Genomic DNA, 27,087 nt, shown 5'->3' with positions numbered 1-27,087 from the left:
AGGGTGCAGGGCTTAAATCAGGACGAGCACGCGTTTCCTCAAATGAGATTTCCTCCTCGGGTTAGCGAAACCTTCCCCACGCTTTTCTGAAGTATTATACTTAGCCACAATATCGTAAACAGTTGACCTGGGGTTCCAGAAGAATTGAGCTATTTCAAAGTATAATGCCTAGCACAAACACTTTTGATAAAAGCAGCTCTTCGATTGTGCTTCGCCATTATATGTAACATCTAGGCCATTTTGAGGTTATGCCCGTTTACTAGATGCCTATAGCTTTCAAGACCACCAATCGCAACCTCCAGTGGAACTATGATATGGTGGGAAATTCAAATTGAAATTTTTCCGAATTTAAGTGCCGCACCCTGTAATACTTGAATCAAAATATGGCTAGGGGAATGCTTTGTCAGAGAATATTATTTAATATAGGATTCAAATATCAGCAGAGAGTAAGATCATGAATAAATGTTCCATTCATGGTAAAGAAATAGTTTATATCCCTAGAGAACAGGGAAATCATCACTCATATAAAGGAAATATGTTGGAATTATATATTTTCAAAAGTATAAATGGGAGGATAGGCAAAAGTATGATTGATTGAGCAGCAATGGTATTATGAGGCATTATTTTTATGCACAACTGACATTGAAACATGTGGGGGTTCGCTAAAAATGAAATTTCAATTATTAATTGTTGTTAATCCCTTTTTTTTGAAGGTGTTTTGATGGAAGATGGTTACATGTGAGAATAATGTGCATACTTTCTTATTTGACCTTCTAGATCATGAGCTGGTTGAATCTGAAGATCATGTGGAAGTAAACGGAGTGGTTTTCAACAAGCCATTTGTTGAGAAACCTGTTTCTGCAGAAGACCATAACATCTACATTTACTATCCAACATCTGCTGGTGGTGGCAGTCAGCGCCTCTTCAGGAAAGTAAGTTCATCGATCTTTTCTCTCACGGTCCTCTCAAAGAAGTGTGATAGACTTTTCTTTGGATCTTTTTCTGTTACTGTAAAAACTCATTTATTTCATAATGCAAATGACCAAATATATTTGGCTCCAAAATAAAATTTTAAAAGTTCATATGATTTCATATTTAGACAGTTAAAGCAGTGTCATATGTCCATCAAAAATTATTAATCTTGCACTAACAGTTAAAGTACAGATTTAATTTATTAAATCTGAGTACTGGTTTGATTAATTTCAATTAAAATTTACAAAGTGGGTGAATATGATATTATAATACTGTAAAAAATCTAGAAAACATAGTGCAGGCTTCCGTCAAAAGGTGTTGTTGTTCAAAATTGTGGAATGCCTAATCCGCCCACCATCTGAATATCCATACCATCTACATTTAGTCATAGTGTTTCTTCTCCCATGAGTTGTTGTATCTCTCTTATTTTGGACACTTTAAGTCCAATCATCTATCTTACTTTGTATACCATGCTACTTAATTATCCAATTATGGAGATAAAGTATTCGGACATACATAGCCTTAAAGTGATGATGTCCAATGTCTCAGTGCAAGATTTTGGAATAAAAATCATGCTTTTAAGTCTTGGAATTAGGTCATGGATTTAAATAACATTGTACGTTCTTGTATATTTTGATTTCTCTTGCTAAAACCACAAAACATGCTGACTTTTAATTTAACAGCTCCAAGCATTGAATTAAATACTATTTTGAATGCATTGAGATCAAAATGAAGAAATTAAACTAGTGCAGTGTTTTTTGGTCTTGATGCTTAGCATGTGCAGTTAACTTGATGGTTTCAGAGTAGCATAAACATGGTTGTCATAATTTCACCTATGGTGTGAAGGTTATGATTTTATGAATTCTATGGTCTCGGGCTCAACTTTGTGGAGGTTCATGTTCGTTTAAATGAATGTACTTTGTAACTTCCACACAATTTTTATTCGTACTTTTATGTAGTTCGTACAATACATATTCGTACAATTTTTATTTGTACGAATAAAAATTGTGTGGAAGTTACTAAGTATATTCATTTAAACGTTATGATTTTAATTAATTTAATGAGCTACATTATTAAAAAAGATAAATTATGCCAAAAAATGATTAATTTTGGAAATTTTTTATTTGAAATTTATGTGGATTGATCCATTTTTGTGATGTTCTTTTGCTAAAATATCTTTTTTGGTGTAGATTGTTTTCTTATTATCATACTCCCTGACTCCCTTTATCCCTTGTGCAGATTGGCAGTCGTAGCAGTGTGTACTCCCCTGAATCTCGTGTTAGAAAGACTGGATCTTTCATATACGAAGACTTCATGCCAACAGATGGAACAGATGTTAAGGTAAGGTGTATCATTTTTGCTCCCTCAATTTATTTTTTATTTATGTTCCCATTATTATTATCCATACTCACCATTAATTTTCCATACATATATCTTAAATTGTTAGAAGGGAGTTGTTAATTTGCAAATGAATTTTGTTCAAGATGCCAATTCATGAGTTAGTCTGGTTTGTGAATTGAATTACCATGTAAACTTTTTTGGGCTGTGATACTCAGTTTTCTGGTATGTACATATTTTGGTTTTGTGTATTGTGTGTGTGTTGCCAATATTTTCCTGTGTTTTAGGTATGGAAAAAAAAGAATAATTTCACAATTTGTGATATTCAATTATTTTTTCGGTTTCTCATTATTATCAAATTATCACTAAAACCTAAAAATAGAAACTCATTAAATATGGGTACCCATGGTGCCCTTTTAGTTCGCCATGGTTCACAGTTAATTACCTCTTACAAAGCATATAAAATTGCTAATAATACATTTTAAGGAATTGGATTAGAAATTGCGCATAAATAATAGATTTAAAAAATGTTCACCTTGGTGTTGCGTGTGGGTATTCAATACCCCAAATTTTGCTAAAGAGTGCTGTCATCTTCATTTTGAGGTCCGAAACTTTTCAGGCAACCCTCCTACGAGTCTTAAACTAAGCTGTCAGAGTTTTGGTAACAGACTCCATTTTCTCAATTAAATGAAGAACGCAATGTATATTTCCACTGTTATTTATTTACATACAACTAGTTTCAATGCTTAAGCATTGAAACTAGTTGTACAGGTACGTAAATAAAGAGCAGTGGAAATATACATTGTGTTCTTCATTTAATGAACATAAACTTCCACAAAGTTGAGTCGGGAACAATTGAATACCATTTTCTCAATCCTAAACTTCCATAGTTATCATGCAAAATACTTTCAATTTATAAAACTGTGATTTAGCACTTTAAGGCGTATATCATTCAGACCAGTACATTTACAGTGGGATATATTATCACTCATATCACAAAAATGATAGCTTGATGATTCTTTATGATGTGTTGGTCAGTAATTTAAAGGCACCACTTGCTAATGCATTATGGCAATCTGCCATGTTGTATATTGAAGTGAGAACAGAGAGACAGACACAATAGAAGAAAAATGGGATTATCAAGAAATGGGTATATCGAAAGCTGCAATTAAACCCATAGGAATAGTAAGTAGGGAAATGGAGAGGAAAACATGGGTTACATATGAAATGATTAGGGAGATAGACAAGAGACGGAAATGGAAGGATATTAACACAGAATTAGGTGGAGTAAAGTAGAAGTAGTAGACTGAAAAACTGAGATTGGAAAGTAATGAGATGTAAAAAGTATGGTGGAATATTCAGTGTGAGGACATGGAAAATTTTCAAGGAAGGATGAAATTGTTGTTCTCTCGGGGAAAATGTAAGCCCTCGGGAAGAAAAATAAATCTGTGGACAGTATTGAAGATCATTAAGGAAAATTATTAATTGAAGCAGGAAAAATTTAAGAGAGAAAGAAAGATCTATATGGTAAAAACTTTAGGCCAGCAAGCTAAGGCATAGAAAGAGAATATGGCATGGATAGGGATAGTCTAGATCCAGACATACTTGATGGCTAGGTAGAAAGGGCATTAAGGGAATCAAAATAAATAAGACCATGGGGATTGATAACATACCGGACAAACTATTTAACAACGAAGACTGGGTATGTATGGATTTATTCAGAGCATTTATGGGGAATGAATTTGGCCAGAATATTTTGTCTTATGTATTTTTTCTGATTCCAAAAAAGTGTGTGTGATGACTGCAGAACTAGGTTAGATATTGCATGACGAGGGGGCACTCAGGATCATGAGGAAGAGAATGGAGATGAGGGCAAATGGTAACTTAAGGGATAATAAATTGGGGTTCAGCAAGGGAGAAGCACTAGTTCTGCCATGGGAGTTCATAAACAAGAGCAGGTGGAACAGTTGACCTGTCTTGGAAGTAGTACCTTGGAACAAAATAGTTGAAGTAGTGGGATAAGAAAAATAATATCATTAAGTGAAGTAGCTTTCACGAGGAGGAAGGAATTGATGACTGGAATGTCGAGTAAGGGTGTTATGAAATGGTTTGTCAAAAAGTTTGATACAGATTCTGGTTGTAAATGGAATCATAGTCATTGAAGCAAGATGATAAGCATAGATGGAGACTTTTGAGATCTGGGTGTTGAGAAGGACAGAAAATATGGAATGGACAGAAAGGAAAACAAATGAGGAAGTGCTAGGTTTGTTGGGGGAGGAGAGGGGATTGTTGGGAGAAATCCAAAGGATGCAGAGCATTTTGATTGGTGATGGCTATCAACATGCATAAAATGGTAATTTTGTTGAATTTTGCAGAACATCTGATTATTGGTATTCTTACATTGCAGGTTTACACTGTTGGTCCAGATTATGCCCATGCAGAGGCCCGTAAGTCCCCTGCTTTGGATGGTAAAGTGGAAAGAGATAGTGAAGGAAAGGAAATCCGGTATCCAGTTATACTTAGCAATGCAGAGAAGCTCATCTCTCGGAAAGTCTGCCTTGCGTTCAAGCAGACTGTCTGTGGATTTGACCTGCTCAGGTGGTAAACCCCAATTAAACTAATTATTCTCTTCTCAACATACTGTCAACTGTTTGGTTGGTGGATTGGTCATCATGGCGCAAGTATGACCTGCTTTTCATGCATGCAGTAAAATTTGTAGTCATCTGTTTTCACTTTGGTCCTTTTGTGAAGTCAATTGATATGCTGCTCAACCCTTGAACGTTTCAAGCATTTTGTTGCTTTACCTCATATAGTTGACTACCAAAGTAAAATTATGCATGGCAGTGCAGGTTTATTTCGTAGCAAGTAAGATAAAATGGAATAGAAATATTTCTGAAAGTATATTCCTCCTTATTTTGTCTTTTCATGATAAGTACTACATATAATCATAAGGAATAACTGACAATTTCTATTTTCTGTCAAAATAATTATTACCTTAGGACATAATTTCATATTCCTGTTTGGCAACTAGCAGGGTACGTTGTGGATCTTTTAATTATGATTTATTCAACACTTTGTTATCATAAAAATTAACAATTGCCCCTTAAATGTAACCGAAAACCCCTTATTATCACTACAAGTTAAAATAGATAATCACTCAAATTATGTTGTTACAATTTTCTATTATATTATCAATCACATTTGACAAGTAGTTCATTTTTTTTTGCATAGCAATAAATTTTGCTGACGATCATTAAGATTGTTCCATGTGTCTCAAAGGTATTTGAGATATTATATATCTCATTTGCTCATATTAGTAATGAAAGCTAGTCCCAATAATTAGTAAACATGTTGATCTAGCAGTTGGAGTCTCGTCTGTCTACTAGGTGTTTCGTAAATATTTTTTGGTGCAAGGGTAAATTAGGAAAATCAGTATATATTTTGTCAGGCGATTGGACCACCTGGCATGCATACTAAGTAAAAATGTTTGCCAGCTGGAGTAGTCAGGTAGGTAACTCCTTATTGGCATAAAGGTCATGGATACAAGGCTCACCTTGGGCATGTTAGTCATTTTGTCTATAGTGACTCAGCCCTTAGGACCCCTTAATGGTGAGCCGGGGATGGCTTTTCAAGATCCCAGAGGGGGGTTCACCAGATGTCAGAACTTCAAAAAAAGGAATAAACTTATGTACATATGCTTTAAGAGGTTATTGCTTGCTTATATTTATATAAAATCCCCATAAATCTTCTTTCACAAGTTAGAACCAAGTAACACTGCAGGTGAAACTCCTTCAATGCCTATATCCATAGTAATTTAAATAATATATTTTTTTGTACAGTCATTCTATGTCCATGGGTTGAGCAGCTTTATTATAAAAATAATTTTTATCCTTTTATATTATTGCATGTAAATAATGTAATTTTAGGTTGCTATGCTCCTAGGGCAGTGCAGCATATTAAAATCTTTTTTGGTACCATAATTATGTTCACCTTAATTGTTTACGTTGTTGTATTGCTTTGCAAAGAGAGATATTTACGATCTTTTTTGTTTTATACTGAGCTTAACACAACCTATAGTTATCAGTCCACTGTTTTTTTATCTAGGAAACAATATAATCTTTCTGATGATTTGTTCCTGTCATGTTGTTCTCCTGCATATATTTGGATATATAAAATGTAGTTCTAAGTGAAATAGTTAAATTGAATTTAATGCTTAGCTTTGATTCAGTATTTGTGCTTCTCCAAACCCTGAATAAATTGAATGTATTGAAATAATAATGGTGAATATAACTATATATATTCACAGAATAAATTTTTTGTGTATTTAAATAAGAACTTCATTTAAAAATAATGTGAATTTAGATATAAAATGACAAGCCAACCCAGAATAGTTTGAATTGTCATTTCATTGGCACTGTACAGTGAGCTATTTTTGGGAAATTCCTCCTTCGTTTCAATTTCCTTAACATACAGATAAATGGTCTTATAGTTTGATTGTGTCACACTATAAATGTTAAATTTAAGTAGTATAGATGCTTAAATTGAATTTATTTTTTGTAGATATTTTGACTACTTAATTACACCACCATCTGGTCATCAATAGATTTTGATTAATTTGTCTACCAATCTCATGTCCTTCAAATGTCTTGCAGGGCTAATGGGAAGTCATTTGTGTGTGATGTCAATGGATTCAGTTTTGTGAAGAACTCCAACAAATATTATGATGATTGTGCCAAAATATTAGGCAACATGATTCTTCGTGAATTGGCACCAACTCTGCATATTCCATGGTCAGTGCCTTTCCAGTTGGATGATCCACCTATTGTTCCTACCACATTTGGGAAAATGTAAGTATTTTGCTTTGAAAAATAATCTAAGTGTACAAAGATTCCTTCTCAGCTAAGGAATTAAAATGTTTTTATTTGCAGTTCTATGCTGTAATTTAGGTACAATGGGTCCCTGCATAGCTCTGGGTTCACATTGCAATTGGTTCACAATACAATAATGCTTCCTCTTAAGAAGCTCATGGATTGGTTACTCTACATTAGAAGCCTCAAATTATGTCTCTTTGCTATTTCTCCTGATTCACATGCCAATATAATTGTGTAATTTATGAATTCCAGTTACATGTACGCTACTTCTATGTCCCCGATGTGGGTAGTCTGAAACTTTTTGACCAAACGAGTAAACAAGACATTTTTTCTTCAAATTTATTTTTATTTTTCAACATAGTCTTCTTTTAACCGTCTGGTCCATAACCTGGTACCGGTAACCGGGAACATATCATAGTAAACACTAAATTTGAAAAAAGGAAATGATGCACTTTCAAAGTTAACTCTAAAAGAAATAATTTGAAATCATCAAATTTCACAGTGTCAGTTTGCCAAAATAATAATGCACTTATAAAGAAATAATCCAAGGCTATTGAATTTGGCAGCAGCTGTTTACAATGTACCAAGCATCTGCTTATCTTTCGGCATAAATCATAATATACATTTGTGAATGATATAATGGCCAGATAAAGAATGGGTTTAATTGTTACTCCTAATTACAGTGACTGCATTGAAATGTCAATTCTGTGTCGAATATGTTCCGCCACCTGTGCATGAAAAAATGTTTTTTCCAAAAAATCGATTTTTCAGCTTCAAAAATGTCTAGTAAATATCACATTTTCTGCCCCATAAGGCACTGGTGCCTAAGATGCACTATTTTTTTCAGGTTAGAATTTATGAAAATTTACTTGGATCAAACAGAAAAGAATTCACGTATTTTAATGTCAACATTTATTATGAAGAAAATGGAGTTGTTACATGAAAGAAATAGCCGCTACTTCATTGCTTACTCATCTTAGAATCCCAGAAATTTATTATTGCTGCTAAACCATTTCCATGCTTATTTTCGCTGGGGTTGTCACTTTCCTCATGCACAATGTTATCTTTACATCCATCTGGTGCATTGCCAATTTCACATTTTTAAAAAATACCATGAGTCTCATTTTTAACTTTCTGTCAGGACTTTTTCAACTGATCACAGATGCTAGAAATTGATGACCTTTTCATTTTTCTCATTCATGTGACATCATGATTTGTTGCCCTATAACCTTTCTTTTGTATTCAAGTGGCAGTTTTTGGGCTTTTGTAGATCTGGTACGAATGCAGAGACAATTTCTTGTTTCCATGTTCTGATGTGCATTTCACTGCTTCAAGTTCAAGTGAAATTATGATGATTTTATCTCTTAAGATCCCATGAAGTTATTATTTGAAATTTTGATGCAATGCTTCGCTTCTTTATTTATTTTGATATTATCAAATTTTGAATTAAATCCAACCATTTTCTATGCCTTTATGACACTCTCATGCTACTCAACGGTGAGTACCTGTAATCACAGAGTTTAATGGGAGAGTTACAATGTATGTATTAACATAGGGGAAACCTTCCAATTAGCCCAATAAGGCTTACTTCGTTAGATGTGACTAAACACACTACATTTTATACATTTATGATTTATTTGGAATTTTTTTTATTACTTTGGTGTGGTAAGTTAGTGTAATTTTATTAATCAGGTTTCAGAAAATGGAGTTCACAAGTTTGTTTGGTTTGGATTAAACAGGAATAAATCTGTGCAATAAATAAATTAAAGAGAAATAAACAGATGGATAAAATGCCTTATTGCTTAGATGTTGCAGAGAGCCCAACTGTGGGTGAGAATGCACTAAAAAAGAGGACCAAAAATTCAGTGATTCAATGCTTGTATTAAAATTTATTTCATATTGGAAATTTCATTAGTTTATATGTAATTTTTATTTACTTACAGGATGGAATTACGCTGTGTTGTGGCAGTTATAAGGCATGGTGATAGAACACCCAAGCAGAAAATGAAAGTTGAAGTCAGACATCCAAAGTATGCATAATATTTTTCAATATAATCAAATCTGCTATGTGTTATATGAAACTTATTTCCCTGTGGTTATTATTTTTTTCAGGTTTTTTGAAATTTTTGAGAAATATGATGGTTACAAAGATGGACATGTTAAATTAAAGCGCCCTAAACAGTTACAAGAAATTTTAGACATCGCAAGATCATTACTCAATGAAATCCAGCATAGAGCTGCTGATCCAGAAATAGAGGAGAAGAAAGGAAAATTGGAGCAGTTGAAAAGTGTTTTAGAAATGTAAGCTTTGGAGAATGTCGCCTATATTTATATCTGTACTATGCAACAACAGTATTATATTTTTGCAATTTATTTTGTTGTTAGGTGAAAATAATATTTAAAAATTATTACTGGCTTGCCATGAATTATCGTTTTCCTCATAATGTGAGACCAGTTGAAAAAAATTTAAACATGTTCAGTGAAAAAAAGAATCCTGTACTAAATAATGAAAGCAATTCAATTTATGATAACATTGCATATTTTTTCGTTAGGTATGGCCACTTTTCTGGCATAAATCGTAAGGTCCAAATGAAATATCAGCCCAGAGGTCGTCCTAGAGGGTCAAGCAGCGATGATGGTAAAGGTTCTAGTACGAGTCTTTGTTATTTTCTCTTAGTAATATTTTATTACTCTTATGTTTGCAAGTTATTAACTATTATATATAACTAGCACAATTGTTAGTCATATTAACTTTAGATGCATGCCACTCTAGTGTGAATTTTTGAATGGACGTAGTAAAACCTTGTTATTTCAGAATTAAAGAGAGTTTTTATATGGCATTGAAACTGCAAATTTATGATTTTAAAGGGGCCTGTGAATAAATATATAAGTTCATGGTTTTTTAAAATTAAGTTTTCAGGAGGGGTAGGTCTTTAAAGTATATTTTTGTCTTGTAATTGAAATATGTTGCGGAAATTACAAAAAAAATAATATATACAATTTTTCTATTAAATCAGATTCAATGAATGTCAATAGAAAAGGCCTAGCCTTTAATTTAAAATAATACTTTGATAATAGAAAGGTTCCTATTCATTTATACTTCTTGCTGAATTTCCACCTGCAGCTTAATAGTGAATAGAGTTTTATTTTCTTTAGACCCTTTTAAAGCAATACTAATGAATATAAAAATGAAATAGCTGGCAACTGAGGTCAGCTGATAGTCATCATTTTATTTAAGGGCTTTTATAAGTTGCTATTGCTGAAAATACAAAATCATATTGTTTTTTGCAGTTTATATTACTGCACCAGTAGACAACTGATATAATGGCTACTTAAAATTTCATTATCATACAAATTTCTTGTAGAAACTAGTTTTAATAAACCAATTAACAAAATTCACAAATGCATAAAAACTTAGTTATAATGAAATGCGAGAAAAAAAATTGGCCCATTATTTATGTGGGGTAGTGAGATTGCAATGCAAATTATAGATTTTAGAACATAAAGTTGAGGTTTTGATGGCATTTATATATATGGAGAGGTTACTGAATGTTTAAAAAAATCGTTTAAATTCAAGGAGTATCCTGATTTGGGGCACATGAATGCAAGGTTTCACTGTTCATATGTGTATAAGTTTGAAATTAGCATATGTACCTAAAAAAATCTATTATTAATGATGTCACTTGTAAGAACCGCTAATAGAATTAAGCCATAATTATTTTGTCTAGTAGGTTCAAAATAATGAGGTTTTACTATTGTTGTTAGGCACAGTGTGTGCATAAAAAGATGTGTTCCTTATATTTTTTACCTAATAATCTATGTGTGGTTTTAATAAAAATGAATTTGGATGGCTATAAGATAATACTTGATAATTACATTGTTGAAACACATTTATTAATTAGTTAATAAATCTCTACCATTCAAGGTTGGTTTTAGACAGACTGTACAATGGTAGAACGGTACATTTCTTTGCCTCTGCCAACAAAACACAATGTTACTGCAGGTTATTTTAAAAATTATATAATTCAGATATATTTTGTTTAAAAAAAAAATATATATATATATATGTGTGTGTGTGTGTATATATGTGTATATATATATATATATATATATATATATATATATATATATATATATATATATATAACCATAAACACAGTAATCAACCCGAAGGTCGGTTTGGTAGGTGATGGTATATGTATATATGTATGTTTTCTTAAATTGTGAAGTTTATATCTGACGTATCCTATATTTGTGTGTGTGAATATGCAACAAATCTCCTGGCAAATAAATAAATTATTATTATTACCATTGAAATCTCATTTTCGTAAATCAAGGGAAAGGATAGCATTATGCATATTTCCCTGGAAAATCATTAAGTTTGCTATTTGAAATTATCAAATAAAATTAGCATTGTGTGAAATATGTGATTTTTGTTTTTCTGAGATTAAAGTAAACCTTAATTTTTGTAGTGAAACTTATGTGAGTACTTTGATTACAAATGTTAGTTGAATCATCTCAATTTTAATGCAATGGTAAATGATAATTCTATAATTCTTCTAATTCATTTCAATTTATTTGTAGTTATTTGATGTCATGTTATTTTTTTTAATGAGTGTATAAATCACTTATGTCTTTTTCTTGTTTTACTTCCTTGGTCACACTTCCTTTTTACCAATTTCTTCTCCCTCCCAACCACCCTTTCCTCCGGGAATTGCCAGATGTCCCCAAAGAGCCCTCGTTGGTCCTGATTCTTAAGTGGGGTGGTGAGCTTACTCCAGCTGGTCGGGTTCAAGCTGAGGAACTGGGTCGCATCTTCCGATGCATGTATCCAGGTGGCCAAGGTAGAGAGATTAGTGGCCTCCTCACTGGTTCGTAGTCAAATCCAATTTTTTTATTTCATTCTCGGGTTTTATTATTTTTGGAGAATGTTTACCATTTGATTTTATTATATTCTGTTGGTGCTTTACATGAATTCAACCATAGAGTCTTTGCTGCCAGTAGCCCTACGTTCACTAAGCATACTATAGGCTTTCTCTAAGTTAAAAATTAAGTTAAGTTCTGAGTAGTTGTCATAGTTGGCTTATTGCCGTCTACTTATAGAATGTTATGTTTCTATTTGATTTTTGTTTGATTGCCTTGATTTTTCTAAGTTGTGCGATGCAGTAGAAATCTAATGTAAATTAATAGTCACTTTTCCTGTTTCAATGTGTGCTTCTTGCTTTCTATTATGTTACATTTTGAGTGTTTTATGTTTAGACATTTCTGTTATAGGAAACAGTTGACCCAAAGTAAGTTACCTATGATTGTGTTCCTCTTCAGTGGTGCACAATAGTTATGACTTATGTAAAAGTAATGTTGTATCTCTGGTGCTTTTTAAGTTTCAAAATTCATTTAAAGTTGTTTTTTTATCTTTTAATGTACATGTCACCAAGAATTAGTTCTTGGTTTGTAAATAATTTTGGTGATTGGAATTATTTGTTAATCATGAAGGGCTACTTTGATAATGATACATTTTCTGTCATTGGCTCAGTGTGCCACTGTGAGATTTTTACTCTTGCTCCATTAGAAAAAAATAACATGAATTTCTTAGAATGTTCCTTAAAAATAGGCTACTTACTTGAACTCATCTACCTGCATGGCTTCGGCAGCACAACCACCTTTTCCTGGAGGCAGCTGGACTGGTAGTAATGGAATCCTGCATTTCTCTTCATTTCTGCTATGGTGGGGGGTCCCATAACAATCGACGGCCAAATAGTATCATATGCTGATGACAACATTCTAATGGGTCAATTTGCATTAGAGATGTGCTTTAACTTTGGGTTTTTATGCTCACTTTTCTTTATCACATTAAAAAGTAATTTAATGCTTCACTGAAAAATTATTACTTTTTTTGACTGTGAATGGTTAAATTTTTGTTGGACTTTGCTCACGATTCAGTTAAAATAAGGTTGAATGAGGAGTAAACAAAGTGTGCAGCAATCAGTTAGTTAAATTTTTCTGCATTTCCCTAGAAACTAGTCATTAACATTAGGAGTATTTTATATTTTGCCTACTGGTTAGAATACATAAACTTGGAAATTAATAAATAAATAGCACCTAGGGAGCATGTTTATAAATAATGGTTTTTAATGCAAAACTCTATTTGTAACTCTAAATAGAATATATCCAGTTAAGCTATGTACACAAGTTTTCACATGAATTCACTTCCAATTTGTGGCATTCTTATTGGGTGAATCAGTATAGTTTTTAGGCACTAAAGTGTAAATATACCACATCAAAGATTAGATCATCATATGCTCTCAAAGATATTTTTGTTTATATATTCAGATATTTTATGCATATTTTTAGTGTGTATCAACTAAAGCAATATACATATGCAGTAAATGCAGAGGTCTTGCATTTTAAATTTGAATAAAATTTGGATTTTTGTGTTATTCAGTTGATTTATCCCAAATAAGCAGATACTTGTAAAATATCTTTAAATAATGTAAGTAATGACAATGACAGTGGGAGTAGAAAAACCATGAAATACTTATCAAATTTCAATGATGAAAAAAGCTCTCTTTATGGGATTCATTAAAATTACTAAACATGCTCTTTTTCACTCTCTTTTGTAATATTTATGTCTTTTGTACTTGATCTTCTTTTAACCACTTCCCTAATGTCACTGTGTGTAGTCTTTGAAATTGAACACTTCATGAATGTTGGAATTTTTATAGGATGTGTATGGTTTCCTTCTCCCCTTCTTCAATTAGTGCATAAGTCATGATCGTATCAGTGCAGTTCTTTATTCATTATAAATGTATTAAAGGAATATCTAATGGGCTGGTCCATTCTTTCTAATGATTTTTATTATGCTAAGCACAAGGTTGCCAGAAGTGATGGGTGAAATTGTTACAAATCATATAACAGCAATGACTTAAGTTTGGAGGAAATACTAAAGGGAGAAGGCACCATAAGTCAAAACATTAGGGTTCCCCATACCTAAGGATAAAAAAACTACCACTAGGGAAATGGTTAATTTGGTGTGATTGTATACATATATACATACATTGTTTAATTTCCTGACATTTTGCACAATAGTACACATACACATTGAAATTTCATATTTTATAGTCATGGGTACCTACTCAATGCTGTTTTGATAATATGCTGTATTTTACCCATTTTTTAGTTCCTATTACATAGTTAAAGTTGTAATATAAGAACATAATATTTGGAAGAAACTTCGTGTATGTTTATTAAAGTTGGTTGTCATTTTTCATAAAAGCTATCTTTATGCTAGTGTATTTGCTTTGTCAGTAATATTGTCTTCTTACTGTTATACTATTATCAAGCATTTAATCATGATATGCATTCCTTCTGCTGTTTTTCCCATCCTTGCCATTTTGATCTGATTCCTATTTTCCAATTGTCCTCTCTATCATCCTGTCACCCTCAACCCAAATCCCTCTGCTGGCCACTCAGGGGAATATGCAGGCACTCAGGGACTTGGTCTCCTAAGACTCCACTCAACGTTCCGGCATGACCTGAAGATTTATGCTTCGGATGAAGGGCGTGTGCAGATGACTGCAGCTGCTTTTGCAAAGGGTCTGCTGGCTCTTGAAGGAGAGCTGACACCTATTTTAGTACAAATGGTCAAAAGTGCAAATACCAATGGCCTGCTAGATAATGACTGTGACTCAAGCAAGTACCAGAACATGTAAGTTTCTCATATCCTAATTACTCAATTATTATTGTTACCTTAAAAGCTAATTAAACACCTGAAACACCTGCATGATATCTCTCATTTCTTTGACTTTATGACAATATATCGTGCACCCAATACGTTGAGAATTTTCCATGCATTGGCTGATTGGCTAGGTTCATTTTCATCAGAACTTGCCATTAACTATTACGATGCTAAGTACCATAAGTTTGATGTGTTGTGAATGCAAATTGACTTAACTTGAGGCATGGAAAAATGCAGATTCAAGACTCCGAAGACTGTGAACAAGCTATATTAATTAAGTAAATTGAATGTACAGTTTTGGTTGTAATGAACCTCCTGCTGGCAATTTTCTATCTGGGAAGGAAGGAAGAAAGTAAAGAAAGGTTGGTTGTGGTTAGTGAGAATATGTGAAGGTGTAGTGTGAATGGCTGCCTAATGCCCCCATCAGGTGGCCACTCAGTCCTGCAGTAGTTTTCCCTAGTAACTCAGCTACTTTTCCTCATGAGACCACATATTTAGCCTTATCACTCCAAGGAATGGGGGTCTGGGGTTTATATTGCCCTTGGATGAGGAACCAATGGAGTGTTTGGGCACCCACCTTCGGAATGAGGGGTAGAGAAGCTAAATGAGCTAAGACTTACCACGGCCATGTTCTCCCCTACATCCCCCATAATTGCTGTCAGTTTTTATGCCATTCCACAATACTTTTGGGCAGTTTTCAATGGCTGAAGTGGTTCAGTGATTGATCATTTTTGTGATTCAATGATAAAGAGACATAAAGGCATCACTTCATCAACATGCATGGGTTATAAATCCTAGGATTGTTTTCCAGCGACTCTCCATACCTTTCTGTCCCCTGCCAATCTTTTCATTACCTCATAGATCCTTGCACTGACAGTGTCCATTATCTACTTCTCAATGTTTATCTCTAGCCCTACCTCTGTTATTTATGTCTATCTTTGTATTCCTGATATCTCTCTCTTATATGAAATGCAACCTTATTATTATCTACAGGGCCAAAGCCAGACTCCATGAGCTAATGCAGCAGGACAGAGAATTCACTGCTGATGACAGAGCAAAGATCAATCCCTGTGGTGCTCTCAGCATTTCAGCAGCCTTGGATTTTGTAAAAAATCCTGTCCAATGCTGTAAGAGAGTTCATTCCCTTATCCGTTGTCTTGTGGATATTGTTCACACGAAAAGGGATGATCCCAAGACTAAAGGTGAGAGGATTTTGAAATCGTATTTTGATTTCTAATTCTAAAATAATGTGTGTTAGTATGCTAAAATATTTCTTGAAAATAGTGTTCAGTTTTGTAATCTGCGCTTACTTGTTTCCTATTAATTCAAATTAATAATTTTGGCATGTGGAACTGATTTTTCTGTCAACAGATGACATTCTGGTTTACACCCAATAGAAAAGGTATCATATTGATATTGTCTGAACTTGAAGTTTGTTCGAGTATCTGCTAAGCAACATAACACAAAAAGTTGCTGTATGAACTGTATTCTATAAACTCCATCTTCCCTTTTTTTTGTTTGGCTTTCTTCATCATACTTAAGTCTAATTGCTGTAAACAAATTTTGTTTGCAGCATCTAAAAATTGACTTAGTTTCAAAATACTTTCTTGAAGCGCATACAAATGTCTGTACATATTTACACCCACACATACCTGTACATATTTACCGATTCTATTTCTGATTGCAAGGTCCTAATTTATTGATGACGACTTATGTTAAATGTTTGTGACTTTAGAAACACTGCAATGATATTTTTATGTTGCAGATGCAATACTCTACCATGGTGAAACATGGGAGCTTATGGGGAGGCGATGGGGAAAAATTGAGAAGGACTTCTGCACAAAAAATGCTAATACGTATGACATATCAAAAATACCAGATATATATGACTGCATCAAGTATGATTTGCAGCATAATCAGCACACATTGCAGTTTGATCAGGCAGAAGAACTTTATGTCAATGCAAAATATTTAGCTGATATTGTTATTCCTCAGGTAAGACATTGAATTACCATCATTAGTTTATAGAGTTGGAAACCCCATTTTCCATCAGCATATTGCTTATTTAGTATTTTTTAAATTAGATTAATTTCTGTATTTTAGGCTTCATATTTTCATTGTATTGCTGGCCACATAAGTATTTTGGTTGCTCAATCCACAGGAAAATAGTACATCTAGACTCCTAATTTTGAAAAATAAAATTGAGATATTTTTTTATTAAACCTGCAAGCACAAGTAAAAAAAATGAGTGAGTGGTATCGTAATATTAAATGTTCAGATTTTCAATTTTAATCAAGAAAGTAATTCATGATACTCACGGGGAATTTATTATTCACCTCAGTTGAAAAAGAGTTTAGTAAAATGATTCGCAATTTGATTTAAATCCCCAATTGATCTGCAGCCATATAAAAAACCATAAACAGTAATCAACCCGAAGGTCAGTTTGGTAGATGATGGTGTAGTTCACCCAGTAGTAAGCCCAGTAGTAAACCCAAGGCTTGTAAAATTCACACATCAGGGTAGGGGGGCCAGTTCCTTTCCCTGTGCTGGTTATGGTTTCCCAGGGTTTTGGTTTCCCATATCTGCAGCATCCTTGATCCCTGTTTAATTATGATAGTCTTTATTTGCAAGGTTCTCTATTCAATGAGCCTAACTGCTGGTTTTAAATTCTCATTCATTGAAAACTGTGGGCGTTACAATGGCATCTTGGTTTATTGTCCCCAAAAATCTGTAATTATTTGAAGTGCTAGTCATTACCGATATTGATTTCTTAATCACCTATTAGCTAATTCCTATGATGTTTAGGATATTATGGTCATGGATTAGGATATTTTGCATGGTAAGTTAAAGATTATCCACGGGGAAGCTATTAATAATCATTTATCAAACACTTTTATGACTTACGAGTGATTTTGGTTGCATGCAATACATATTGTAATATCAATTATTACCCTCTTGGATTTTTTTAAAAACAAAAATATAGCTCAATGTATTTAGACTAAGAGGAGATAAATGTAATGTACATGTGCGGGTGTCATTTCTTAAAAAAATTTTCTGCAGTGGAAGTGATTTCTCATGATTTGTTAAGCTTATATTTCACCTGTTCTGATAATTGCTCATTGAACCTAGACCATAGATAGGGAAACAATGGCTAATGAAGCACATCATTACTACTAGCCTCTCATTAGATAATTCCTTAGTCAGTATTTACTCCCTATGCTGCACCCATTGGCCAAGATGTAATTTTTTGCATGACTTGTGCTAGAAAGTTACCCCTACTCCATTGACAATAGTAATTAGTAATAATGCACATTTAAAATGCAGGAATATGGACTGACTAAATTAGAAAAGCTGACCATTGGACAAGGTATTTGCACACCTCTTCTAAAGAAAATCCGTGCTGATTTGCAGCGAAACATTGAGGAGTCTGGGGAAGAGACTGTAAATAGGTTGAATCCAAGGTATGTTATTTTTAGGGGCTCTGATATGGTCAATATTTCATGAAATTCCATTGAATGTATGAATTTTAGATTCATTTGAATTATTAATTAACTTCATAGAATTGTAGTTGTGCAGATTGATTTTATGTTGCCAAAGAGCTACAAGAAAATATCGCAACCTGAATTTAAAACATTGTAAAAAATATCTTTGAATTTTTTTTAATTGAAGCTCTCAATTGATAAAATAGGAATGCACAGTTTAAATTAAATGTGAATGTGATTTTGGGATTTGAGATTCAACAAATTTAATATGTAGATTCTAGATTTGTTTTTGTGCAACTTTAACGTGTGACCTATTGTTGTAAATTTTTCATAGAATATGCTTCCATTGTTAATTAAAATCAAATTATAAGTGTTTAAAGCTATATTTAAGGACTCAAAAATAAGAAGTGCACTTAAGCAGCTGATGGCCATCATTAAATTTGATAAATACAGTCCTTACAAGATTATTTATTGCCGATTAAGTAGTCCTAGCAAAGAACAGCCTTATGGTTGATCACTCTTGAAAAGAAGTTTAAAAGGGATTTAGACTTTTAATATCTAGAAATTCATGCTCTGTGACTGAAGTATTGAAAGCTAATACATGCCAGTTTAGCAGTAATATGTGTAAGAAATGAAATCAATGTCCTGTGCCATAATCATGTTACAGGCTTTTAACTGAGGATGTGCTTGTTTGCTTATTATTTTTATACATTTCTGTTAAAGGTACTCCCATGGAGTTTCAAGCCCTGGACGCCATGTCAGGACGAGGCTATACTTTACTAGTGAAAGCCATGTTCATTCCTTGTTGACTGTTTTAAGATATGGTGGGTTAATAAATGTAAGTATTTTAGTTAACTGTCTTAGGAAGTGTTTTACTGGAGTCATTCCAGCACATTTATTAATTAAGATACTTGTAATAGCTGATTAAATATTATTCACAATTATTTGTCTTTTATTATTTCAAAAATATTTTAATATGATGAAAGGTAGGGCAGTGGATGTTTTTCAAAACTCCTCCCCATTGTTGTTTTGGGTAGACAAATCTAGTTAGAGATGCTCTGGTTTTGGAGGATATGGAAATACTGGAAGTCATGGAAATGTATGCCTGTAATTTGAAATGCCGAAATTTTTGCCATGAAATCTTCAATTTGTACTGACTTATTAATTTCCTAATTTTAAAGCTGTAGTTCATTAATGTTGAATCTAAAGTTGCCTTTGCTGAATTTACCATCTAGAAAATTGGGAAAAGTCTATGGCAATACAAATCAAGAATTGTAGCAATTCTAAACAGTCAGTTCAAGTAAAATTTGGGAAAACATTACAAGGTCGCTTTGGAAAATCTGTATATGTTAATTAAAATCATTTACTGGACTTCAAATTTGGAAACTTTTAAATAAATATGGAAGTATCATTAATTTAATTTCCATGATTATCATTTAAATTTTATTCTAACTGCATTTCTATTAGTACAAATATCTCTTTGATACAGGAGCTTAAAGATGAGCAGTGGCATCGAGCAATGGAATATGTGAGCATGGTATCAGAGCTGAATTACATGTCTCAGATTGTTGTTATGCTGTATGAAGATCCAACTAAAGATCCATCATCCGAAGAAAGGTAATGAAAGAGTTTTCTCATTGCAGTGAAATTATATTCTTAGCTTATGAGCATTAAGCAAATGAAAGTGGTCATGTTATTTATGTTGAATCTCATTTAATTGATATTAGTATTAAAATGAATCATCGTTTTCAACCATACAAATCTTTTAGCTTTAGAATATATTGAAAAGTTATATTTTACCTTGTAATATTTTAAATACTATGGAAATACACAAGTAAACACAAAAATTATAAAAATTTACATCATGTTTACCTATTTCTAAATAAAATGTGATTTCACTGGTTAAAAGTATATGAAGTCCTCAAATTACATCTTATTGTTTTTTTGTCATTATGGTGCAAGTGCATGACAGTTAGTGGTGTTATTGTCAACATTTGTTCTCCTAATGCCCGATTATTAAGTAAATTCTCAAAAACTGCAAAAAATACCTATCACATAGATATGCATTTTTCTAGCTACTCTGTTTGTTATTCATTCAGTAAATTTTTTTGTCTTGGCTTTTACACTTTATTGTCTAAATACAGTTCTAGTCCAATTAAACTACCTTTGGAAGAAAATTCCTGAGGCAAGTCTACAAAAAATGCAGGACCTTCGGTAACGTTCTATGTGCATTAATAATTAATTTCTTCAAGCTTTATTGGAAACCCTCTTTTACACATTTTTGGGGGAGAAAAGGAAAAAGTGCAAATCACTGGAAACTTTAAATCAAGGGAAGCATTATTTGCAAGAAATGGAAGTATTATCACAACTATAATTCCCACAATTTTATTTATTTTACCTGATGAGACCTTGCTATAAATGGTAGAATATCAAGAGCACTCGTCTAGGATCAGAGTATAATTCCTCCATTGTTCCCTATATCATGTTATTTGAGTACATAATGTCTTCGTTTTAATAATTATTGGTATTTTGTATTACTTTCAAGATTCCATGTAGAGCTTCATTTTAGTCCTGGTGTAAATTGCTGTGTTCAAAAAAATCTTCCTCCTGGACCAGGATTTCGGCCTCACAGTCGGAACGACTCTGTAGGGTCCAAGAACATGGTAAGTACATTTTACTGAAGTTGCTCAGTTCAAATTCCCAAACCAAGAGTCAGTAGGCTCCATCATTAATTATAATTTATTATGTGGACGATTCTCTAGTTTAGTCTTACAAATGACAGAAGTTTACATGTATGAGGGGCTTCTTTATTGATAATAAGTATTAAATACAAGGATCTAAATTAACAAGCTTGAGCTGTCATCAGTATTTTTTCTAAATATCATTTGAAACGTATGCCAAAATATCTGTTAAAATCATGCATGGCACAACACTGAATTTTGATTTGATCGGGTAAGTTGTTCTGTTAATATATGCTGAAGGCTTTCTCAGTGCTGTGATGCTTGAATATTCGGATTACATATATTATATTTGGGAAATCCAAAACCTATATTTTGAATATTTTCTATAGGGTATTAAAATTTTTTTAGAATTACTGAAAGGTGTTTTTTTGCATAGCTATAAAAGAAGCTAACTGCATGGCCCAAAATATCATAATATTATTGATTGTAGTTGGAAATGCATAAGATTTCTAATTAATGCTGTGATAACATATTTAAACCTAGTTCATTTAATAGACAAAAGTGTAGGATAAGGCAATATGGAAGAGATTTTAATATCTCAAGGGATGATATTTCCTTGTAAATGTGGAAATGAAATAACTGAAAAATTTGCATATAATTTGCTAGGCAGTTAAACCTACGAGTTATACAGTATCCATAGATAAGTGCGTCTTCAAGTATGTGTGACTTCAATCTTTGTAATTCAGGGATACAGAAAACCTGAATTGACTCAGGGCAACATCAGATTAATTTTCAAATGAAATTAGATTTGAATTCACTATAGTGGTGTCAGTGTAGATTCAGTGTTATTGTACCCGTTGAGTAAATTAACGCATCAAAAGCATATTTTTATTAAGAAAAATTACAGAGTAAATTATTATTTCAATGACACATAAGAACTCCATAATCTGTTTTTTACCTAAAGAGCTGTCTCTTTTATAGCAGGGAGGTAGACTGGCATTGAAATGATTGTTTAGGACTTCAATCTAGCCTTAATTGAGGTTCTCACCTCATAGTGCTGTGACGGTGTTAAAAGTCTCTGTAAAGTCTTAATTTTTATAAATTATTTTCAAATTGCAGCTACTTTAAAGGGCTCACTTTTATTAATCTCATGAATTCAACATCAATTTAGAAATATATGTCATAGCATTAATGTTGATAATGTCATGTAGCAATTTGATTAAAATGTATTAGGTTATTCAGTTAAGTGTGGATCAGGGTAAAATTAATTAATAAGCTTCTGGTTATAGTTAACCATTTGAGTTTATGCTGTAGTGATTTTTTCACTTGGGAAGTTGTTCCCGTTAAATGAGTGTATGGGACTTACATGCTCATGCATGAAACTTTAATGGAAAGCATGTTATAAATGAAAGGACACAGGAGAAACTAATGTTATAATCCAAGATATCAAAACTTACTATCAGTTTTGGTAAACACAATATTTTCAATGTGTTCATCATACACCATCAAATAATTCCCAGAGATGGTATTTGTACTCATTAGTTTTTCTTTAAATTGTTTAAATTTGAATTTCCTGAAGATTTTTGGGATTTTGGATATGTAAAAGTTAGGAATTTTTCATGATGATTCCCTGAAATGAATTAGATGAATTTAAAGGATACCTGCATCCCCAAAAATTCCAGAATCTCCAAGAGTCTGGGAATACCAATAGTAGATGTGTGATCTATTGGTTGTATGATAACATAGTTGTTTATTACTAGAGTCAGTAAGTAATGGAAGATGCAAAACATTAAATTTTGGTCAATGAAACGATCATCATTTACGTTGGAGTTTGGTCCTTTATTATATCTTATTGCCTATAGGAATATAAACCTTTTGGTAAGAATACCAAAGTTTGTAGTTTTCTTGGTTTGCTCCTCTCAGGCATTCTAAAAATTCCAAACAATTGCATTTATGCAATAAGTACAAAAATAGACAGTTGGAATCCTTTCATTTCAAATTACTTCTCATAGTTTTTGTTGCAACTTGGTCAGTGTTTATTCTAAACTGCCCAATGATGTGTTTGCATTTATCTTTATCTGATATATAGGTACTAAATATGTAATCTAAGCTACTGTTATGGATGGCTTAATCAAGGGGCTTTGCTGCTAGGTACATGATTTAAACTTCCAGCTCTGCAGTTTGCCTTGTAATTATAGTGATTACGATATATTGCTGACTAGGATATAGGTTATTGTATGCATCAATGTATTTACTTGTCTCAAGTAGATGGGATAATGAGCAGTAATTATACTAATGTAATTATCCTGCTGTCCGTTTAAAATTGAAAGTTTTGTATGTTAACAGGCTTTCTGGAGTGAATATCTGTGCAAGGTAATTACTTATGTTACTACTCACAAGCTATATATGTCTACAGTTATATAGTCAAATTAGAGTTAGTTTGTAGAGAATTGGTTGGGGGCGTAATATAACAAATCCTTGGGCATGGGTTTTGCACAAGTGCCTTGTAGCTATCCTTAAATAACAATTTCCTTGAATGGTTATGCTTTTGGGTTATAAAGTTAATGGCTTAATTATTTTTAATAACATGCTTTGTGAACAAGTGAGTTCCCTTTTCACCTTCCATTGTTAATTTGTATAGCTAAATGAAAACCAATACCGCTTGGATTGGATTTTTTTTAATGTACCTCCCATTAAAGTTTTACATTAAAATAGTCATAATATTTTCTGTTATAGTTCCATGAATTGATAATGATATTAAAAATTAATTAAATAACAAAAAGTACTTAAAATTCAAAATGCATATTAAGGATTTGCCTAGCTGTTGTGATGAGTGACAGTGAGTGCTTAACTAAACAAGGTGACTAAATTCCTCTGATATCAGTGGGCCAAGTTTTATTGTGACAATATGATGGTGGTCCTTCAGGAACATTTGAAATACAGTCAGTATATAAAGTTTTTTTGAGACTTAACAGCTAATAATCAAGCAATCTTGAATATACAGTTATGTCCCTCCTGCCATTTATTAAGTTGATTGATCTGCTCTACTTTTTTTGAATTCAAAACGCCATTCAAAAATGTTGAATCTCAAGCTCATCACTTATAGTGAGTCAGTTTTGGGTTAGGCAGCTCCCTCCCAATTGCTTATTAGTTGCTATGCATATTGTAAGATTCACCTATAGATGTTTAAGTACCATAGTGGAATTTTATATGGAAGTTGGTTCCTGATTTTCCAGGGGCAACTCTCCTTCAACTGGCTTTGTGAAATCAAAAAAAATAATCAATATTTACTGTTTTCCTTGACTTCTAAGTATAGCTTGCACACTATTAATATTGATAATCACTAATGTCTCTAGAAGTGTGCCTTTGAATTTCTTGTGTCTCTGCTTAACCCTACAATTGTAACACAAATCCAAATTATTCCCATGCTTTCCCATGTTTTTCTTCTTATTAAGCTTTTTAACATTCTTCAGAATAAGCTTCTCACTTTTATTGAAATCTCACAACTTGCTTCTTTACTGTTTCCATTTGTCTTTTATTTAGTCCTTGTTTTGTGGCGTATGAAATATTAGTGTAAATTATTACAAATTGATTTATTCCTGTATTTAATTTTTCTACATTGGAAGAGTAAACCCTTTTTGCACCAATATTAGGTAATTAAAAAAAATCAAAAGTCAACCTTAAATTCTAGCTTACTTCATGTGCTGCCAGTTCTTTTTATTATTTGTGTGGGTTAATATCAACCTGCTTTTACAGTTAGATGAGCTACAGGCAACCTGCAGCATTTCTAAATTTCAAAATCCAGCTGATGAACACATGCAATAGGCATAGATGTAAATTCTGTCAACTGTTTCTGTGCCAGTGGATCCTGTAGGTCTCATAATGCCAATTTCAAGCTGAGTGTGATCAGCAACAAATAATGCTTAATAATTTCTGGAATTGACCATTGTTTTTGTTGCACCAATACATATGCACGAAAACACATGATTGAACTGTCAAGTTGAAGCTCATCTCTATGCCTGTTGAATCAAGAATATGTATCATAAACCTTTAAAGTATAAGTCACAGTGTGCTTTTTAAAGTTAGATACAGAATGAAATTCTTAATTAAATTAAAAGCCTATGACAAGAAAACAAGCTAAAGTTATCCAAGATTATTCGGGTCTCCCACCGGGTCCACATTCGTAGGTTTGCCGACGTTTCGATGGCCGAGTCGTCCATTGTCTTCAGGGCATGTCGTTACTCAGGTATTTGGCCGCCTTATATAGTTTGGTCAGGAGGTCAGGTCACGTCTGATTGGTCGGACGCTTTCCGCCTCTTGTTTTCCTTGATGTTCCTCAAAATGGGTTTCCACGCGTTACCGAGGGAGTATCCGCTGTCTCGGTTAATGGATTTGTTTTCGAGCCGGATCGCTATTGCTTCCTTAGTCAATCTTTCCCAAAATTTCTCTTCTCGGCACAGGATCCTTGTCTCCTCCCACCGAATGCTATGGTCGGAGATGATGCTGTGCTCTGCAATGGCCGACTTCTCAGGTTGGCACAGTCTGAGATGTCTCCGGTGTTCTTTTAACCTTGTAGCAATGTTACAAGGTCATTGCTACAAGGTTAAAAGAACACCGGAGACATCTCAGACTGTGCCAACCTGAGAAGCCGGCCATTGCAGAGCACAGCATCATCTCCGACCATAGCATTCGGTGGGAGGAGACAAGGATCCTGTGCCGAGAAGAGAAATTTTGGGAAAGATTGACTAAGGAAGCAATAGCGATCCGGCTCGAAAACAAATCCATTAACCGAGACAGCGGATACTCCCTCGGTAACGCGTGGAAACCCATTTTGAGGAACATCAAGGAAAACAAGAGGCGGAAAGCATCCGACCAATCAGACGTGACCTGACCTCCTGACCAAACTATATAAGGCGGCCAATTACCTGAGTAACGACATGCCCTGAAGACGATGGACGACTCGGCCATCGAAACGTCGGCAAACCTACGAACGTGGACCCGGTGGGAGACCCGAATAATCTTGGAAAACATTATTCGCCGGGAAAGTACCAGATCATTCTAAGCTAAAGTTAGTTTTAATTTTCAGCGAAAATTAGTAAATAAAGCTACACGTGTATGCATGTATAAAGTTGGACATTCATTTTTTTAAACTTTAAATATCAAAATAGAAACTAATCTTTTGAATGATATAGCCTTAAGCAAGTTAGACTGCATAAAATTGAGTTATTACATAGCTTGCATAAACCCAAAATCAACATCCTCCTAAGTTTTTGAAATTCTTATAAACTGAAAATTATTATAAAACTATAGCATTTATTTAAACTATAATGTAAAAATGTAGCATTTATTGGTCACTATAGTTAATTACGGTTGCAGTTAAAAAAATAGAAATGTTCTAGCAATTCCTTTAGATAGCCTGTGGTCGGAGGGAAAGCATGCATATTTGCTGTTTTTTTGTTCAATTACTTGTCCAGAAAAAAATGCTTCATTTGGTGTCCTAAACTGATAGGCTTTCCTTAATGAAAAAGGTGAAATTTAATTACCTAGTATTAATAATTAACTAGTGTAATTATGTGATTGGGAATTGATTAAGGGCCATTTGAGCTGCGCACAAATAGACCACAAGGCAATGGAGAATCACTTGAATTTTTGGACGGCATGCACAGTGCTTTTATTTTATTAGCCATCCTGCCCATAAAAATTTATTATTTTCCATCTGCCTGTTCTCCTGGTATAAAAATACTTGCCAAGAAAACCCTGGGTTAACTTTCATCAATCCAGATACTAATCTAATTCACTTGAAATTGATCCATTCATAAGTTTGTATTTTCCAATTCATAAATATTCATTATCAAAGTATGTGCCCTACCAAGTTAGTTCAATTTTTCCCTTAAGTTGGTATGCAGTCATTGATGTACCGAAAATTTGTAAATTTGAAAATTTTCATCGTATTGACATTGAGCGACTGGGAGATGCTTGTTTTGTGATGGTTTTACCTTTATCAGAGG

At 33.2% G+C, this 27,087-nt stretch overlaps 1 protein-coding gene across 15 annotated transcripts in view; it reads left to right on the top strand.

Annotated features, from left to right (window-relative positions):
• l(1)G0196 (inositol hexakisphosphate and diphosphoinositol-pentakisphosphate kinase) overlaps positions 1 to 27,087 on the top strand; it is a 76,269-nt gene that overhangs the window by 22,592 nt on the left and 26,590 nt on the right. For 7 of the 15 annotated variants that reach the window (XM_071591120.1, XM_071591104.1, XM_071591119.1 and 4 more), the window contains 16 exons: positions 778 to 932; positions 2,212 to 2,313; positions 4,718 to 4,911; positions 6,963 to 7,157; positions 9,125 to 9,211; positions 9,294 to 9,482; positions 9,734 to 9,831; positions 11,903 to 12,052; positions 14,652 to 14,886; positions 15,910 to 16,118; positions 16,682 to 16,911; positions 18,241 to 18,377; positions 19,122 to 19,236; positions 19,888 to 20,015; positions 20,944 to 21,061; positions 23,426 to 23,452. In XM_071591120.1, coding sequence (XP_071447221.1) covers positions 778 to 932; positions 2,212 to 2,313; positions 4,718 to 4,911; positions 6,963 to 7,157; positions 9,125 to 9,211; positions 9,294 to 9,482; positions 9,734 to 9,831; positions 11,903 to 12,052; positions 14,652 to 14,886; positions 15,910 to 16,118; positions 16,682 to 16,911; positions 18,241 to 18,377; positions 19,122 to 19,236; positions 19,888 to 20,015; positions 20,944 to 21,061; positions 23,426 to 23,452 — 2,369 coding nt within the window. The remainder of the gene's footprint in view (positions 1 to 777; positions 933 to 2,211; positions 2,314 to 4,717; positions 4,912 to 6,962; positions 7,158 to 9,124; positions 9,212 to 9,293; positions 9,483 to 9,733; positions 9,832 to 11,902; positions 12,053 to 14,651; positions 14,887 to 15,909; positions 16,119 to 16,681; positions 16,912 to 18,240; positions 18,378 to 19,121; positions 19,237 to 19,887; positions 20,016 to 20,943; positions 21,062 to 23,425; positions 23,453 to 27,087) is intronic. The other 8 variants (XM_071591111.1, XM_071591108.1, XM_071591105.1 and 5 more) reach the window with 8 other exon arrangements.

The sequence above is a fragment of the Hetaerina americana genome, unplaced genomic scaffold (assembly GCF_022747635.1).
Source record: "Hetaerina americana unplaced genomic scaffold, ioHetAmer1.1.p SCAF_42, whole genome shotgun sequence".
In the NCBI taxonomy this organism is placed as follows: Eukaryota; Metazoa; Arthropoda; class Insecta; order Odonata; family Calopterygidae; genus Hetaerina; species Hetaerina americana.
The sequence above is the reverse complement of the archived record's forward strand: the minus strand, read 5'-3'. Positions and strand labels throughout refer to the sequence as shown.